The sequence below is a fragment of the Hippocampus zosterae genome, chromosome 10 (genome assembly GCF_025434085.1).
Source record: "Hippocampus zosterae strain Florida chromosome 10, ASM2543408v3, whole genome shotgun sequence".
Lineage (NCBI taxonomy): Eukaryota > Metazoa > Chordata > Actinopteri > Syngnathiformes > Syngnathidae > Hippocampus > Hippocampus zosterae.
In genome coordinates, this window is record NC_067460.1 from 17,618,748 (window position 1) to 17,638,658 (window position 19,911).

The 19,911-nt window shown below is 42.0% G+C and overlaps 1 protein-coding gene across 8 annotated transcripts in view; it reads left to right on the forward strand.

Annotated features, from left to right (window-relative positions):
• Window positions 1-19,911, forward strand: part of mecom (MDS1 and EVI1 complex locus) — a 123,500-nt gene that overhangs the window by 37,392 nt on the left and 66,197 nt on the right. For all 8 annotated transcript variants that reach the window (XM_052077362.1, XM_052077363.1, XM_052077366.1 and 5 more), the window contains exon 2: window positions 4,041-4,396. In XM_052077362.1, coding sequence (XP_051933322.1) covers window positions 4,041-4,396 — 356 coding nt within the window. The remainder of the gene's footprint in view (window positions 1-4,040; window positions 4,397-19,911) is intronic.

Sequence of the window (19,911 nt, forward strand, 5' to 3'; positions counted from 1 at the left end):
ATCCTGGCTCACATAGTGTCTGGCCAATCGAAAGTCTACTTTTCAGTAGACCGACAACCAGTGGGCTGGATCACCGGTACGTTCCAGACGGTGTTTAGCCGTCTCCTCTCCTGCCTCGCTTCTGCTTCCAGAGGCAAAGCCCAGAGTGTGGAAAACAAGCTTGTGGCCCAGACAATGATTACATTTTTGTGACTCTGCCACCTTTGGCTTTAACATCGTTTTTTCAGCCACTGCTTGAAAGTAATTCTTTGGAACGTTGTCCAGCTTTGGCTGAGAAACTCTATTTAAGGCGGTTATTATGTCAATTAGTCCCGCTGTTTTGTAAAAGTACAAAACGGTCTGCTCACAGGCACAATTTCAGAAATGAACAGTTCTCATAAAATGATTTTTTTGTCGAATCTCAATCACTCAATTGCCTGTGCTCGCCTGATGGTAAATCCAACCCTGCCCTTCAGATGGAGACATTATATGGCTTTTCAGTCACACAGATAAACGAGCAGTCAAAAAAATGATGAAGAGTGCAGGTTCAAAATTATGATTCTGACTGATGGAGGGGAAAATGCGTGATTAGGTTTTGCAGTCGGCACACACCACCCCTCTTCTTGTTATCTGCATTCACAGGTAATAAATGATATCTGCAAATGAACATGAAGGTCCATTCTCATTGGTCAAAGGGGTTCATATTTCATGATCTTAAACCCCATCAGTCAATAGGTGGACCTGCTTTCTCTCAATGTCAGGTAGAGTGTGTGAATTAGGTCCTCACAATGTTACATCTTGTATCTCCAGTGTCAACTTCTTCAGTTCCAAGAATGGGCTATTTTTTTTAAACAAACAAAACAGAACAAAAAAACATGATACTGTAGTTTAAAAACAAAACCATCTTTGATTTATCAATGCATACTGCAAAACAACTCAAATGATTGACCTTATTCCTACCGATGACCAACTTGCTCTTCATGAAATATTATCATTATACTGACAAAATGAAAGCAACAGATAACATAAGTGGCTTTGTAAGAGAGAACAAAAATGCAATGGGGACAGCAAAAAGGACAGTGCTGAAGAGGGTGGGGGTGGGCCTCGTCCACAGGTAGGTTATTTGGCTCTGTAAACATGTGTATCCATTTGTCCCGTGGGTGCGCCCCGTCGGCAGTGGCTGGGTCACACCTCCATTAGGGGCTTTGTCACAGTGATTAATAGCTCTTTCTATCATCTTGAATTCACTCCCTGATGATGGCAGCCCTCCTCGCGGCTCCGGTAATCGTGTGATCTATGAGTGCGCCCTACACCTTGTGGCAGGGGTGAAAATCATTCCAACCATGCAGATAGTAGATCTGTGAATAACCGTTTCTCTTCTTAATAAAAATTGATGAATTTGCCATCAAATGCAAATGTGTGATATCAATGCAGTTATTTTTAAAATATACTTTATAGACATTGAAATACTGGGACCCCTATCTTTTCGCGTACATACTATAAATTACTGAATTTCTCAATGTTGCATTTGTTTTGCATTCTTAAGCCAGTGATTGTCACACCTTAAGAATCAGTTAGCACGAGGAGAGCAAGGAAATCATGTAATGTTCCTTATTTAGCTTTAAACGTGTTTGGTTCAGTATGCAAGCTTTTATTTGTCACTTTTGTTCTTCCTGCATTGTGGTGGCTGTCAATTTCCACATGCAGCTATCTTAGATGCAGTTCAACTTCTCTACTTGGAATTATCTTTTTGATAAAAGGGTATCAGCCTTGATCTTTCTCAGGAAAGATCGAGAGAGACACATCCAAAATGATGTGTTCATTCGAGTGAGTACTGACCACCTTCTGTGTCTGAGCTCGTGCCTTAACTGCACATGGAAGCCCAACTTTTAGCCTAAAATATTTGCTTCCAGCTAATGTTTACCTTACCGATATACACATAGATGTTTATGGGTCAGAACGCTCTTGCCGAGACCAGTGGACCAAGGAAATTTCTGGTCTAAATCAAAACTAAACTTAGAGACCAGAATCGCAGGGAGAAATGTCAAGGGAGGAACGGCTATGGGGGTGGGGGGGATACGGTTACCTATAAAACCTCTTTTCCCTCTACCATATGGTAAGCTTCACATCCAGGACTATAACCGTGTTACACACTGTGTTGAAAATCATTATGTTGACTTCTTTTGAGGGCCATTCCGTTTCATGCTGGAGCCAGCTCTCTGTTTCCAACAACGCATTAAATGTGATGAACACAAGCGTTTCACAGATAGTTTGGTTTAGTCTTGCTTCGCTTAACCATTTCCTAAACATACGGTACACAAGCTCAATGCGTCGATGTCTGCGTCTGATTTATTAAAAGTGAGAGATTTTGTTCAGGTATCCAGTTGGGCTTTGGCAGTGGAGGTCAAAGCCACTTTTGGCGGATCACAGTGATCTTTCCAGTCATTCAGAAGAGCAGTTGCTTCATGCTCGGTGAACAAGTAATGCATTTGTATCCTTCTGCGGATTAAAGGTTCCACGGCTTACCACACAGTGAGGCAGTGTCACATCAGCAGTCATTCAGGAATGTTCCTGAGCCCAGAGATGGGTTGCTGAGCCTCATTAGCACTCTGCAGTCTGTCAGCCCGTATTAGGCACAGCTCACCACAGATGCACACCAGGGAGTGACCACTTCCTGTGGATCATTTCCGTATTTGAGTGTCTCCTCCTTCCACTATTTACCTTGTTCATCAGAAATCATCAAATCTGTTTCCCGCTTATTCAAAGGAAATTGACTTTCCAGTCAGACCTTTAAGCACTGTGGTATCAGGAGGAATTGATGGAAAAATCTGTCAACAATCCGTAAATCGGTGATTTAATTACCTACTAAATTTGGGGTTGATAAAGACACCACCAGTGGACATGCATTGAATCTTACAGAGAAAATATTATACTCGACAAACAATTAGAGAATGGGATTTTCTGATTCCAGCAAGACTATTTTGTAGTGCGGAAAGGGATTTCCACAAACGTGTGCGTGGACAAGTTCTATGTGGAAAAATTTAACAGCCGGACCAAAACTTTTAAATTTAGGTTTGATACACACCAGATGTAATGGGCCGGTCCCTGTCATCGAGAAGTCCATCCGAAATTGGCGATCTAAACCATTTGGGCATGATCAGCATGTGCTGATTCCTTAGTCTGATTCAGACCTGTGATGTTTGCCTGGCAACAAGTTACCTGTCAACGTATGTAGCGCCCATGGAAAACAATCCAATTCTCTGCATCTATTGTTGCTTGTCACCTATCATTTTATTTATTCTCCTTGAGTCTTTTGTCAAATGTTAGACGCACCTTAAATTCTTTCAATGACACTTTATATTCGGAATAAATATATTTTCCATTGCTGGATGATTGATACCTTAAAATGAAAGAAACAAAGTCACAATAAAAATGTAATGCACCCAAATGTCATGCTGAAGAAGCCCTGTGTGAGTTGAAAGGTTATTTCCCATGTCCTGTTTCACCATATTCATAATTAACCCCAGTACGCTTCCTTCTGTTTTCACTGTATGACAAAGATCAAGTTCAGGAAAAGGAAATATAAAACAGTCAGAGCAATACAATGCCCAGTTACTTCTGCTCACTCGCCCTGGTATCACCCCATCTCAATGCCATAAACACTTGATCCTGTTTCTCGCATTCCATGTGCAGTATTTGTTTTGAAATTGCAAACTTAAGCTATTTCACATCACAGAATAATATTTAAGGCGCGGTTTGTCTTGAGAACGTTATGTGACCCAGTCAAGGTGAGAAAGAAAGAAAAAAACATCTTTATTATGGTGATGGTGCTCCCTCCATCCTTCAGTTCATTAGTAATAACCACCATTTAAACACAATCAAGGCATTATAGTACGCCCACTCAACACAACACCTTTGTGACATTATATGTTGTGCTGAGGAGACTTTTTAATGGGGAACTTTGTTCTATTGCATAAATTACTCAAATGCTCTAATGCAACGCACAATCTTTTGCCGATCACTGCCCTGACAAGAATTATTGTTGTGTTTCACTTGAACAGATGATGGAGATGACAAGTACGCTGATCAACCTACTGACGTCTTAGATGATGCTTGTGGCTCAGATGGTGATCCTGTACCGTCTTCGGGCCTGGCAGAGGACCCGTCGTCCCTGTCGCTGTCTGAAGAGGAAGTGTCACCTCATAGACCTGCATTCATCCAACAACAACAACCAACGAACATGTTCTTACCTCAAGAAAACTTGACCATTCCTCTGGACTTTGAATTGCAACAGTCAGCTGTTCTAAGAGGTGCTCTTGGCATCTGGACTCGCAGGAGCCTTTACGTCGGTGAACGTGTTGGACCGTACCTTGGCGAACGAACACTTTCTCTCAAAGACCCAACTCAAGGCTGGCAGGTAGGAAAACAAGTCCATCTAAATGTGCAAAGAGATAATATGTTGACTCAAATTTTGTTGGAGTCACATTTCTTTCATGGTTGACAGACACCGTCGATTTGAGCGAATGTGTTACAAAGCACTTTGACAGCTGTGATTATTTCCTCTTTGTTTTGTGCAGCCGAAGCAACAGAGACATCACATAGAGACTTGGCGAGTGCAGTCGAACCATTGAAAGCATAACAGATGAGGTTGTGCTCTTAACTCAATTAAAATGAAATGCCATAAATCCTTGTTAGGGACCCAGTGCGGCCATTGGCAAATCACATATTGGTCAGACGACAGAGCAAATCGAAGATAGGGTCACAGGAAAAGGTCAAAGGTCATTGTCAGACCAGTTTGGTTTTATGTAGGTGGAGGAAGGGTCTAAGTTTCACCTAGTTTTCTTGGATAGATTCCCTCCCATTTGGAAGTCAGACACACACACACACTCATGCAGACACACTTATTATGTAGGGCAGCTGGGTGATGATTGGTTAGCACATCCACCTGCCAGTTATGAGGTTGCGGGTCCTTCCTGTGTGGAGTTTGCATGTTCTCTCTTTGCCTGCATGGGTTTACTCTGTGTTACTCCAGTTTCCTCCCGCATTCCAAACACATGCTTAGGGTGAAGATTCCAAATTGCCCACAGGTGTGAGTGTGAATGGTTGTTTCTCTATATGGACTCTGCGATTGGCTGGTGACTGGTCCAGGATTTACCCTGCCTCCCGCACAAAGTCCCAAAGTCAGTTGTGAAAGGCTCCAGATGATTGGATCTTTCTTTCTCTCTCTCTCTCTCTTCCTCTCTCTCTTTCTCATGAGCATTTTTTGATCATCTATACTTCATTTAGAGATGCTTAACTTTAAATTGTCCAAATCCTTAGAATTACAGCCTTTTAACAGTTTCTGCGGTGCTCCATGAAAGTAGATGATAGACATCTGTAAACATTCACTTTTACTTTGGAAAGCAATGATCAAGATTTTTGCCAACATGCTACAAACCAAACCAGTAACTGAATCATAATTAATTTATTAAGTATTTTCTGGACTGATTTTAAATAATTTCCTCTTTCTGAAAAGAGAAATGGAAATTTAATTAACAATAATCAACACATTACTCAATATATAGTACTGAGAGAGAAAGAGAGAGAGCAATAGAAAGAACTAACCTTGCAGACTTCCTTCAATTTAAACCCCAGAACTAGTTTTTGTTTTGTTTTGTTTTTTTGGAGTGTGTACAAAAAAAACAATTGGCTGTGGACTACTTGGTTCCCATTGACATTGCATCAATAGACTCTTAGTCTCAACTTTGCGGCTTTAGTTTAGCTCCAACAAAAATAATGTTCCCCTTTTCCACTCCAGACAACTATTCCACTCCGTACTTGTATTGTTTTTAACTGCAGAGTGAGACATCATTTTCAGTGTCTTCACATAAAATCCTTCAGTTTTGCCAATTTCAAACATGACCCGAACAATGATGCAAAACAGCTTCTCTCTCTCTCTCGCTCTCTCACTCCCTGCCAGGATATCTACCGTGCTATTATGCCATGTGATTTTTGTTTTTCGCTGGGAAAGAAAAAAAATCATCATCAATTAAAATCCAGCAATAATTCACAAGGTATTTCAATAATAATAAGCATGAAAAGAGCAGAGGGACCACCATATGTCTGTATCTGTGAAAGCGGGAGATGGGGTTGTGAGGTGTGGGGGCAGGCTGGTTGAGGGAAAGATGGGATCTTGGTGAGGCAGCACTGTATCACAATGTTTAATTACCATCTTGACAGCGAGCCATAAGTCTTTCCATTAAGTAAATAAGTTGTAAAGAATTTATGATGAAATGCACATTATTCAGAATGGATATTCAGTGATGACATCCCTGCATTAAATGTGGTAAATGCCTCTTGAACCCCCCTTCTCATGCCCATCCCTTGCCCGTTGCCAGCACCTCTCCCGCCTTCCCACCGTCAATATGCCAATAAGCCCTTTTGGAAGCTCTGTGAAAACAAAATTGATTTGGCAAATGTGAGTTAAGACAGAGATGTTTGCTTTCATCATCAAATCCAGCGTGGTGAGGTGATGTCACCGACCGGGGAACGATAAAGTGGAGCTCCCATCTGGAGCGCTTGATGAAGAGCCCCGAGCGGCTGGAGCTGGTCTTGACAGATCGAGGGAAGTTTGTCACCCGAGAGGCCACAGCTCCTCAACACCATCACCCTAAATTTATGGGATTTATTCATAAAGGGGAAGTGTGAGTTATGGGGTCCATGATGCTTTATGAATACAGGAATAGTGACTGATGGAAAAGATAGCCTCAGTAAATAAAAGGCATAGAGGCAGCATTGAGGGGTCCAGTGGGCTGAGGCGCTCACCTCCACTGTAGATAGAGCTGGACTGCAGACGCACCACCACTCGCGATTGTGTTGGTATTATTGTACAGGGGGTCCTCAGTCTATGGCGATGTCACACAAATTTGTAGTCAAGTGACTAATACAGTTGTTCAAATCATATACTCCAAATATTAGCATGCAAAACACCTCCTGGCCATCAAATCTTTTTTTCTTTTTTGTTTCACATACTAGCTAACGTTTGAAGTGTTAAAGTTTTGTTTGTTAAATGATGGACTTGTAGCTTCAAATGACACAAGAGAAAGGCAAAATACTGTGTTAGACATATTCATGCTTGCCATTTTTTCTCAAGTATATTTCAATCTTTTTATACAATATGAATTTTTGCCATGCAATTTCCATTGAAAAGATACTTATACACCAAATTGTCTTGACTTTACTTTTAACCAATAGCAAACCAAACTTAAATTCTAGTGTCAATTTGGAAATTAACAAATAGTTAATCATTGGTGCTCTGCTATATTATTGGATGATGTGGTCTGCATGTAATTTAAGTTAATATTTACCGTTTCTTCTGATCATTATTATTATTATTGTTATTATTATTGCAGGGCTTTTGGTCCACATTTCCAATGCCCGGATGCCGCCCATGAGTTTATTTTGTTCTGTCTCTCTCTCTGTCATCTGGCACATTCAAATTCAAACTCATTTTGTGTCAAGTAAGCATCAACAATAAGAAAGGGAGCTGAAGTCTGAGAGAGAGTTATCCGGCACTCAATGAGTCTTTGGCTTCAACCAAAAACCTGTTGCCCCGTGGGATTTCTGGGTCCTGGTCTTAAAAAGATGGGCGCCTCCTGCAGTTGGAAGGATGGGCGGAGTACGTTAGGGGTGCGGGAAGGGATGGGAAGGTAGGCATGGGCGGGACGGAGCTTCTTAAGGCTTTTATGCTTCTCTTGAGTTTGAGGCGGAGGCAATAGTTTTGGTGGTGAGGAGGTGGTGGTGGAGATTAGCAGTGATAGTGAATGGGAATAGAGGATTAGGTGGCTGGGTTAGGCCTTTCTTGGCTCTGGCTGGTCTTCTGAACGTCCTGAAAGGATGGAAGGAGGAGAGGCAGATGCCTGCTCACACGTCCTTCAAACTGCTGTCAACTTAAGTACTTTACCGTTTTTATAATGTGTGAACTGGATCATTCCTGTACTTTGATTTGCTTCCAGTCTTTTTTCTCACAGACAACAGCAATGTGAGTGACTGGACAAGGGTACAGTCTCAGAATAAGTAACACACTTTACACATGCACCTTACATTACTTGACCTCTTCTTGCGCCTATTTACTGAGCACGGGTATAAGGATAGATGAAGATGTAACCACACTTAGGGAATCGTTACATAACTATTCCATTCTTTTGCAACATAAACCTTAAGCATTTTCCAAACCTCAACTGTCAAAGTCACTAATGTGCTTTGATTAGCATATGTTGTCATCACAGGATCATATAGGTCTCAGACAGAGTGTGGGAGTGTGGACTTGAGGGTGTTTCAAGAGTTTTTTTTTTTTTTTTGTGCGTGGATAAGCCGCTGTCCTGAATGAATGCAGATGTCTCTGGCCGTCTGTATGTCTGTCCCCTGTGCACTGACGGCCTGTCACCTCTCTCTGTCACAAGGAGAAAGAACCACTCTCATGGCTTGCGAAAAGCCCCTTAATCCCCGAGGCCCTGGCCACATCCCATCCACTGTCGGAGAAGAAGGTCCAACTCAGAGCAACGCTTAGAAGGGGAACGTGCGAGCGGGATCAAACTCTCTGTCACTCATGCAACTCTCAGTAAAAACACATCTTCACATTTTCTCATTAAATGAACACACAGGTTATATATATATATAACTATTTAAAAAAAGTTCCCATCCATTTTCCGATCCGCTTATCCTCACAAGGGTCGTAGGGGGTGCTGGAGCCTATCTCAGCTGTCTTTGGGCAGTAGTCGGGGATCACCCTGAACCGTTTGCCAGCCAATCGCAGGGCACACAGAGAAGAACAATTTTAAAAAATATACTGTAGATTTATATATATATACATATATATATGTTTTTTTTTAAACGTATCCAGGGAAGCCAACAGCAGCACATTATGTATATTTATTTTATTAGTGATGGATCCTACAACGCTACAATAATGTTTACCGGCCGTCACGTTTGGAATCTCGTTTGGGTTTAATCATTGTACAAGCAGTAATACTGAGTAGAGCCATTGCCAACAGAATAGGTCCCATGCAGGCAGAACACCGACACATGAGGATAATGTGAAGCACATTTCACCGTTCCTATAATGTACTTCATATAATGAAGTTGAAGTTTTCCTTTTCTGGAAGTCATGTGACAACATCCTGTACAAATCTAATTCAATGGGGTGTAGCGTCCATCTTCTTTTGTGAAATCTAACAGAAAGCATTTTTTTAAATGAAATCTATCAGTTCAATTTCTTAATCGGGCCACTTTTAATTTTTACTTTTCATTTTTTCCATTGACGAGGACTGGTCGTAATCCTGTTTGAGCTGAGCTATCCAAGGCCTCGAACTTGTTGATGCTGATGGTTCAACCCCTCTTCAACCATGCGGGTCTTCTTTTGTCTCACTGGGAGCCTGCGAGGTGGCTATGAGAGATGAGCTGCCCGTTCAGTGCAGCCAGAGCTTGATTGTCTTGGAGTGATGTCCATTGAAAATCCCAAAGACAAAACAAGCGGAGGGTTCATCGTCCTGCCTCTCAGTCAATTTACTAATCCCTTTCTTTTGGGTTAATCTGTTGTTTTTTTGGTGCTGGTGGAGGCCTTGTGTGTGTCTAGCAGTGGGGGTTACTGACGTTCTAATCTCATGTGAAAAGAGCAAGGACATTTTGTCAAAGAAAAGGCACAGGGTTGACTGCAAGCGCGGGTGACTTTCATTGCACGTCTCACAATTTGTCCAAACTTGTCCTCTTACAGTAATAAAGATAAATCGCACTGTGGCCATTTACTGATTTCCTGATTTCCCAACTGTCCTAAATGGACTACCCAAGTCCTTCATCATCTCCCCCCTGATGCCCTCCTCCTTCTTCTCTCTCTGTTTGAGTTCCCAGCAGGGAGGGGAAGCTAGGTTAACTAACTGAACAAAGTCAGAGTGAATTGCAGAAGGATAAAGGCGGCTGTGAGTGGGAGCCCTGGCATTTGGAAGATATAGCTCCCACACAAAGCCAGGTGAAGGAGGCCCTCATCAGGCGTTCATCGGTGCAGGTCAAAGGTCATAGGACATAGCAGATTTTAAATGAACGGGAGACCAAATTTGAATGACGAGTGCAAAACAAAGAGATGAAGAAGGAGCAGTGATTGAATAAATCCGTGGGGGGTATTGTTAGTCGCAGTTAATCTGACCTGCCTTGATGAAGACAAAAGTCCCGCTGATGCTTTGGAGTGGGAGGTACAACACATGCATACGACATTGTGAACTCAACGGGGGTGCTGATCAAATTGGGGAGTAATTTAAGAAAGGTTCAAGAACATAATGTGAAGTGTCTAGACTGAAGCAAATGCACTAAACTGCCTGTCTAATATTTTGTATCCTCCAATTAGTTATGGGAGATCCAAAAATAGTCGCAGCAGCTGTCAGCATGTGAGGCAGCTAATTCTAAACCACTACAAACTAACCTAATTTCTGAAAATATTCCTCAACAAATACTGTTATGTTGTTAAAGGGCACAATATTTCATACAGCCCTTGAATTGGATATTGGATATTATGTTGTGCACGTTGTCTTCATCGTGTGGCTAGTTGATGTGTAGTACAACATAATTTGGGTGTACTTACTCATTGGCGTCGTATTTTATTACACATTTACATATTTTACACCCTTTGCATTTGGTGTGACTCTGAATGCCGTCTACCAGGAACTGTAAACGTATTCTCAAATGGAGGCAAATACAGTAATAAAGGCAAATTGATTACGTATGATTTATCTTATTATTATTTTTTTTACATAAACTGTCTCCTCTATTGACAAATAATATGCACCATTGGTCCCCCAACAGGCGCACTGCAACAAGTGACCCGAGTGTCGAGCAGCTGCACAACCATTATATTGTTCCTCTTACATTGTTCATGAGTGCAAATAGTCCTGGTAACTCGGTTACATCCACCAACATGGTCAAAAGGTAGAAACGAAATTTAAGGGACCCCGAAAAAGAGTAAAGGAAATCCAAGTGATGAATTCCGTGTGCTGGGCCTATAGATACCTTATATCTGGGGAGCATGATAGGCTAAGGGCCTTCTCTTAAAACACATGACTGATTGTTTCCAAATGTCCACCCAATAGGGAAAAGGTTAGAAAGTGCGAGAGACAGCAACTCTGGGGCAGAGCTTGCGAGCTTTTTATTGGTTTAATTGAAGGTAAATGGAGAGAGAACGGCCACTCAGTCCCAGCTTTGCTGCCTCCAGTTGCTGCTAGTGCTTAACTATCACTCAGATCACATTACCGAGCAGTAAATCTAAGTACCAGTTAAGGCAAATAATCATGGCACGCTAATACTGCTGTACCAAATCACTTTCTTGAAGTCTGTGGTCAGAGTTATACAAACAGGTACAATGGAAGGCAGAGTGTGCTCTTTGCTTTTACTCCACTGTTGTTGTAACCTAGAGTTTTTCTCTGTTTTTATGATTTTAAGAAGTCCACCTGTGGGTGTGGGTGTGTGTGTGTGTGGTACATTTGCGTAGTCACATTTTTAGGAACCACTTTTTCTTCTGCACCTAAAGTTCAAAGGCTAATAAAATACCAGGATCATGTTTGAGCATTTGAAACACAGGACCAGATTTATCACATAAATACCGCGCCTCCAATTACTCCATATTGTTGATCCAATTGGAGTCGATCCAAAACCAGAGCTTGAAGCTGCCAGGTTCGGGGAGAGAGAAAGCAAAGGCCCCAGGTGGCATTAACCCAGACATTGCTCTATTACATCATAATACTTTAATTCGATAAATGCGACAGATTGTTGGGCACACTTGAGCACATGTGGAGAGTAAATATTTGCGAGGGGTCGCTGTCCATTCTTTGAAGAGATGACGTGGTAATTAATGTAAGTAGCTGAAAATAGTGGAGCAACAAATGACCGACAGAAGAGAAAGTAGATACTCACAGGAAAAAAAATCCCTCATAGATTGATGAGTCCAATAGAATTAACCGAAGCAAATCTAATTTAATTGAAGATGAATTGACTGAGAATTGCTATCACTTCATTTCGAACTAAAATGCTACACAATAGGAAAAAAAATGTTCTTCGGTATCGTTTGAACTCCCCGCAAACAATAACGTGAATTTATTATTAATAATCTTTGGCGATTTTCACTTACAAATATAATAATGTTCATTTTCAAGCCACACTTGTTCTGAATGGTATTCTTATGATTTTGATTACATTTACCATTGTTTTGACTCATGTTATGTCTTCTTTTCTTGTCTGGCTCGTTTCGTTTCCATGTGTGCTCGTCATCCCGGTCCCTTGTGTCTCCCAATCATCTCCGCCAGTCTGTCGTGTCATGTTCGGGTGTTCCTCATTCTCAGTTTCCTTTTATTTAGTCCCCTGGATTTGTTCCGTCTTTGTCCATTCGTTGCTTCTTTTCCTCTCTGTTCTCAAGCACCCAAGGCATTTCGTAGTTCCCTTTGTTGTGAATTTATTTATTTATTTCCTGTGTTTGCGTGCCTTGAACTTTGCTTTTTTTTTGGGGGGGGGGGCGGCTTAATTGAATCGTAGGTTTATTTAGAACGAAGGCCCGGTGGTCGACTGGTGAGCAAAGGTGCAAGTTTCCTGTGTGGAGTTTGCATGTTCTCCGGGTACATGCATGGCAGGTTGAGCGAACACTCTAAACTTCTATAAGTTTACAAGCAGACCAGAAAATGGATGGATGTATGGATGGGTTTATTTAGGATTGATTTTTTTTAATCCCACACATCTTGTTTGCCTCCTTGCTTCCCTGAACTTGGGTCCTCAACCACGACAGTTCAAAGAATAGATGAATGAGTGTATTTTATTTAACTGCAGGGTGAATCTCGTGTGAATTTGAGAAGAGGTATTTATTTGTACAAATGCTTTCGATGTCAATTGGTTGATGGAGAATTGGTGCTGCGCCGCATAAATATAAGTGGGGCATAATGGGAATCAAACATACTCTTCTTCTGTAATGGGAAATAAGTCATTATTTTCTCCAATGATTATAATAAGTTGAATGATTTACTCTGCTTCTTAGTATAAGAGCAAGGTAATTCATAAAACGTTTTGAGAGCGAGAACAGATATTTGAGTAATATATTACAACTAGAAGGCCTCATCAATCAAGTGTAAGAGTTCCCCCGAACATGAACTGTATGATACATATGCTACAAGTCACTTTTCATTTGTGCTCTCCAGAGGAACATTTTTTGTTTACACACACGTCCACTCCAGTAATGTTTGTTCCAAGTATTTTAGCCGTTTTTGCAACAAATCCTTTCCATACGCACAACCGTTCACTGTTCAAAATGTAAATTTGACCAAGAATAAAGAGAATGTGTTACACATATCGGATGAGACCTCCAGCGTGCTGAACGGTCATATGTATTGAATTATATATATTTTTTCCCTGTGGGCAGGGAATTGATCTTTCCATGTTACAGTCACCCACATATGCACAGATAAATACAATTCACTCATCCATAGATGCTGCAGAAAAGATGGTGTTTCTCCCATCAGGGAAGGTGGAAGGGGCTGCTTGGGATGAGTTAAAACAAGCTCATACATTGTGACTTATGGAAGCCCGTGATGAGACAGGATTGGTTGGAGCTCGATACCTAGATAGGCGGCGACCCAGAGTGATAGATGATGTAGAGTAGAGAGAAAGATGGATTTAGAGAGTAAAAGAAGAGAGCAAATCAAAGTGAGTGAAAGTGTGGTGGAATCACCCAGGAAAGGGAGAAAAGTATCCAATGTCTGGTCTTGTGTGTGCCAAGGGAGACTCATTTCCCTCTGGAGTCTTCCACCTGAAGTCTGTAATAGGATTTTCCAGATTGCAGCAGGTAGACTGTGAGAGATCTTTTTTCATGGATGCTCACAGGTAAGCCCAAAACACTGATCCGTCACAAAGCATTTCTCCCAGCAGAACTCAAATGCCATTTCTGACATCTCCAACAAACTAATTGTCATCTCCATTTCTGGTAAGCCCTGCAAGTATGTTATGACGTCCATCCTAACATATTTTGGACAGCTTCTGATTGGTTCTCCTCTCCTCCCAGTTCTCCTCTTTGGCCCTGAGTGATACTGGGACCAGGTCCAATCCCCAACTAGAACACACAGCCATAAATCATCTTGCTGGCACAAGACTATGTATGCTTTCTGATCTGCATCAGAGTCCTTTAGGGGATACAAACGTCTTCTTTTTGATGATGTTGACTAATATGACAGATTTTATAACGATTAAGTTTAAGAGAGCACAGTTTCTGTATATTATTTAACAAAACAATTATGACTACCGGTACCTTCCATACAGCTACAAAAATACAACGATACCTCTTATGACCCGCAAAAGTCTTGACACAACTTTCCACTGTACCTTAATCAGACCCTTGAGGCCAGGGTTTTATTCGTCTGTCCTAAAAAAATCTGGTCAATGCCCCATTCAAAATTGTGGTGTCGTCTGCCTCTCACCCAAACTTAGTGGGATAAAATCCTACACCCTCGAATGCAGAAAGTGGAAAGATGAATGGATGATTGTTGGAGAAAACTTTGGGGGCTTGCTCAAGGGCACCTTCCAAGTAGTGTTTATGTGGGAAATTGAGCTTGCCCCCACATCCATTCTCAGTTTGGAGTTGATCTTGACTCCTAATTCTCGATTTCAAAGGCAAGTCCTGACTCATATTAAGATGCTGCCACCCCAACGGGCTTTTGTTCGCCAATGTGCTTTTACCTTAAAAATGTTCAAAGTGATTTTAGAAAATGTCATTTACACACCTAAAAAGTCAAAAGCTCATTGGCAAGTGGGGTTTCAGTCTTGTCCTTGAGTACAATATAATTGAACTTGAGAGGGAAAAAGGCACTTAGCATGCGTCTTTCCATTTGTGAGACAACTAACAATACCTTTTTCCGGCATCTGCTTGTTGCCAAGATAACCAAGACATGCTTTTAGAATTCATTTTGCCGCAACTAAAACAAATTGACGACAAAGGAATTGGTGATAAAATGATGCAACTCTCATCTGAGTAAGAGGCTTAATTCACTTTATGTTGTGCCCAGTCTCGTAGTTGCTATTAAAATTCGAATCCCTACGGGATGCATCAGCTCTCAGTCAACACAATGGCGCAACTTGGGGATTTCACCTCTGTTACCATGAAGAGTCTTGCCAAAAGTGGCCTCCCCTCGCTGCTTTACATTCCACATTTCCACCAGTCTCCATCGTCCCTGTGTGTTTGGATGGCGCCGCCACTCTGTCAGAGTGTGAGGGACTGCTGTTTTTCTTATAGGCCAGATCAAGACAAGGGATGGGCCTCGGGGGGCTTGAGGATGTGAAGCTTTTGACATGTCTCGTAAATCTGGGGTGTCCCATCTCCACTGCCCGATCAGTGCACAGCAATGAGAACAGCAATGAGGCGTGATTATGAACATTCCTCCGGCTGTTCTCCCAGGCAAACCTCTGGGTTTTGCTTGTAGATTTTTTTGCAAGTCTTTACTGAGTAGTGATCCGTTTCCCTTTCCACTTAAATCAAGTCCGGTTAGATCTGTTCCCAAATCCCAATTGGCATCTGATATATGTTTCTGAAAGGTGTCTTAACTAAAGTTTATTGTTCGCAGTTCATTATTGGATGTGGACTAAGGCCCCCCTACGTCCAGAGATGTACTGTAAATGTGAGGGATTGACTGACCAATGAGCACCTTCCAGAACCAATTAATTTCGTAAGTAGAGGTACCACTACATACCAAAAGAAATACAACTCCACCAACAGGAGACTGCCCTTTGCGCTACAATCGCACTGGGCACCAAACGAGGGCCCACATGTCCAAGCAGACCAGAAATTTAGTATAATCGGAAAGGCAACCAGCAGTTACTCATCAACTCTATTTTTGATGAATAATAGACAATTCCAGTTGACAGATAAACCAAACCCACAACCATGAAAACATCCCGGGCCTCAGTTTGCCCATTGTATCCTTCTTCCTTTGATCCGGTGAGCCACGTAAGCAACGTTCACAAGATTTTTCACCCAAATGGAAATGCAACCTGTCACTTTACGCAGCCTCCAACTGCTATGTCTGTCCAATCCGTCATCCCGCACAGGCAGCCCTGCAAATAGGCCTGCCACTCTCACTGTCATCTGAGTAACGGATGACCCGTTACCAGTGGGTGGGGCCAGACTACACTCAGGTCCACTTTCACCCCTCTTGCCCTGAACCATTTTCCCCAGTTGTCTTCTCAAGGCTCTCCTTCTGTGACGGTACTTTGCACAGTTGTTTTAATTGCTTTACTGGCAGTCTTATTTTATTTGTATGCATATGCAATACAGGCTACTTGGCCTCTAAACAAACACACATGTCACGCATCAATCCCAAATCATCACTCAAGAGCAGTTTTATAATAGGAGCGGACCTGTGGTGAAATAAATTGTGTCCCGGATTGGTAACCTAACAGCCATCATAAATAATGTAGACCTATTTGAAGGCGAAGATGGGGCATTAGAAGCTATTAACACTGTAGGAGCTGGGCTATCGATCAGGGGATGTCCCATAGATAAGAATAGAATGATGTCATGGTTATTTATAGGGCTTTTTGATGGGAAGGCCAGAGAGGAGGTTTCAGGATGACTTAACCATTTTTGAGGAGGGGGTGCATTTTGCCAACAATGGAAATTAACAGAGCGGCTGAGGATCTTGGCGAGATCTTGTCATAACATACACCACAATGTTCAGCCAGAAATAAGCTCTGGGATCTATACTCAGAAAGTAAAGACAGTGTGTCCAGCCAAGGGTATTGTCTTTGCATCCGTACACATCTTAAGCATGCATACCTAAGGATACATAATGCCTCTGGTGTGATTAGGGCCTATAAAGTGTCATGAGACAGAATCGCTAAGAGGCAAAACAGTACATCTCTGTCTCTCAGCTCTATAAAACATTGGTGCTACACTGGGGCGCTATCAAGTGAGCCAAAGGCCATATTCAATAGGAGTCCGAGACACATTTACCATTCAGGGATCACTTTCCAGGGCAATGTAAATACAAATGAGCTTCGGGTGTGTCAGAAGTGGAGTGAGAAATATGAGGTTCAGAGTCTAGTTTTTAGACTCTCTACAATCGATTCTCAAATCAAAATATCAGTGCTGATACGTTGCCATTCGAAGTCATGTGGATCAACAACAACACTGGTTGAAAGTAACTTATCCATTGATAGTTTGTCTAAATCATATGTATCAAACTCCTGGCCAGCAGACCACATCCTACTATGTAATTTTAGGGCCATCATTTCCACAAGAGTTTAATCTACAAACATGGCACCAAATGATTCCCACTTCCCTTGCAGTTTCAGTCGTGCGGCTGAGGATGCACACTCAGTTATTCTACATTAGTTTGAAGCTTACTACATTGACCCATATGCACTGACAAGAGGCTGCAGGCGGCTCATCACCGGCTTCATTCAAGAAGTCCAAACATGGGCGTGGTTTATGAGCTCCTTAACTGAGGCTCTTTTGCTCATTTCAAAGGTCAGGTGACTAGAAATGTTTGTGTTTAATTAAATGTTTTATATATGAGTGGGAAATGTGGGCCCAAATAAAAATTGACACTTGATAAATTTTATTATTAAAAGGAACACTGTGGTAACATAACAATAACACACAAGGGATGATTGTATTTGTGTCACATATCTCAATTCATTTGTAGGTTTAGAAATAAGAACTTTTTCCCAGCTTTTTTTCTCTTGCAGCCCTCTGAAACTGACTCTTATTGAGCACTCATTTTAATTGCATTTTGAACAACAGTGTTAAAAGGTACAGACACGATGCATAAGGAACGTTTCTTTGCTTTAAAAATGCCTCAAGGGAGTCCGCGTTTCAACTACAGGAGTGACTCCCAAAGTGCAGTGAGGCGTAAAGGGAAACGAGAGTTAATGCTGGCCGCACTCCACTGTGTTGTTTTGTCACCAGGCCTTAAGCAAAAAACATTATTGTGAATATTAGTTCAGAAATGTTGGCAGCCATCCAGACACCGCAGTGCATGTGCAATGGGGAGGCTGCTTGGACACAAACACATACGTACCTCACAACAAGATGTGTGGAGTCTAAAGTCCTGCCCGGCCCTGATAACAAGTCGCAGCTTTTAAAAATAAGCGTGCACATATGGCTGTTTGATGTTCTCCTCTGCTTATCTCTGCTAACTTCAAATTCTCTGAGAGTTTCTCCTGTGAGATCAAGTTCAGTTGCTAATCTACTTGCTTTTGTTTTTTGGTAGTTTTTTTTTAATGAATTATTATTGTTGGGGAGGCAGGCGGTGGGGTCGGTGGGGAGGATTTGGCTGCTTACTAAAAAGCTCACAGCTATGTTCCTGCACCAGTGGTATTTCCAGTGGCCTTCTTTGTTTGCTGCTAATGAGAAAGTGGTGGTGAGGCCATGAAAAGTCAACTAAACTCTGCAGGACTTGCTTAGCTTTGAAACACTCAGATTGTTGCCTTATTGTCAATAACGGGGTTATGCAATTCTATTTTGTGGTAGATCTGGAGGAAAGTGTGAATCATGTATTTCCTCATTTTGCAATTGTAGTTCACTTTCACTTTCAGTGGAGTCAAAACTTTAGTTTGTGGCAAATCACCTGTGATTGCTTTCCAACCATTCCACGGGGTACCGCAGTCAATTTACATTCACATTCTGATACACATTACTGCCACCTACAGGTCAGGAGTGGGCAGGTGTCAGCGAGTCAACAACCTGGACAGACCGTTGTAGGATCAGCCGTTGGACCAGATCATGCATATACTCACTCTCTAAATGTTGACGTTTTCCAGAGCAATATTTCATTCTCATGACTCGTGGCTTGATACCCTTAAAGTTACCGACACACCTTTTAAAAACTTGTTTGTTCTTGGACAAGATATAGACAGTTAGCGAGGAGTCCTGTAGAATAAATTAGTGTTGTGTAATGACGGTTGCTTGTGGATGATGCTACTCACCTGTGCTTCTGCAGCTTGGCACAAGGTCAAAAGAGAAATACAGGGAGTGCAGTTAACATTGATAGGGCACCTCTCTTCCAGGGGGGCACAGGAGGGGGAGGGTGTAGTGCCTATTCAAGAGGAAAAGGGAAACACAATGCAAACGGGTCATTGCTGGGTCAGTGAAGTCCATGAACTCTCAGCTTCGAGATACAAGTGTGGAGAGGCAGGCGACTGCATCATGGTTGAACTGTTTCTGTTTTGCAGTGCTCTTGCAATTTTCTTGGCCAAGTCAGGAACAGTTTGAGGGAAAACAGAGGATGGAAAGTAAACAAATATCTCGTTGGCCTCTTCCCAAGTGTCCATTTATAACCGTGTGGGGCTCTGCTTGACATCTGGAGATTGCTATGATATGCTGTGATGTACAGTAATAACAATCCATCCATCGATCCATCTATCCATTTTCTGAACCGCCTTCTCCTCATAGGGCATGCTGGAGAACTATTCCAGCTGTCTTCGGGCAGTAGGCGGGAGACACCCTGAACCGGTTGCCTGCCAATCTCAGAGCACACAGAGACGAACACAGTAATAACACACTTTAATTAATTCATTTCTTTGGTGTTTCAGCGTGTGGACATCTGCCCACATTCATGTGAAATGTCTCACACCTCCAACTTCTGTATTGTATTCTCTTCTATGCTTATGGCCTGGCAATTAATTGCGTCAAAAGGAAACAAAAGTGAAATAAATGCATGGAATGAATGAAGAGTCTTGCATATGAAGCCCAACAGAATGGGGAAGAGTTATGATGCGTTTTGTTCTTTGGACCTCAATCAACAGTAGAATGTCATGCAGAGATGTACTCGCGCTTACACTTGTGAGCCAATCACAAGCACAATATATCCGTTTCAGTTGCATTCACACAACCGACACAAGCGTGTGTGTGGGCATGCACATTTGTTTCATGCGTCCATT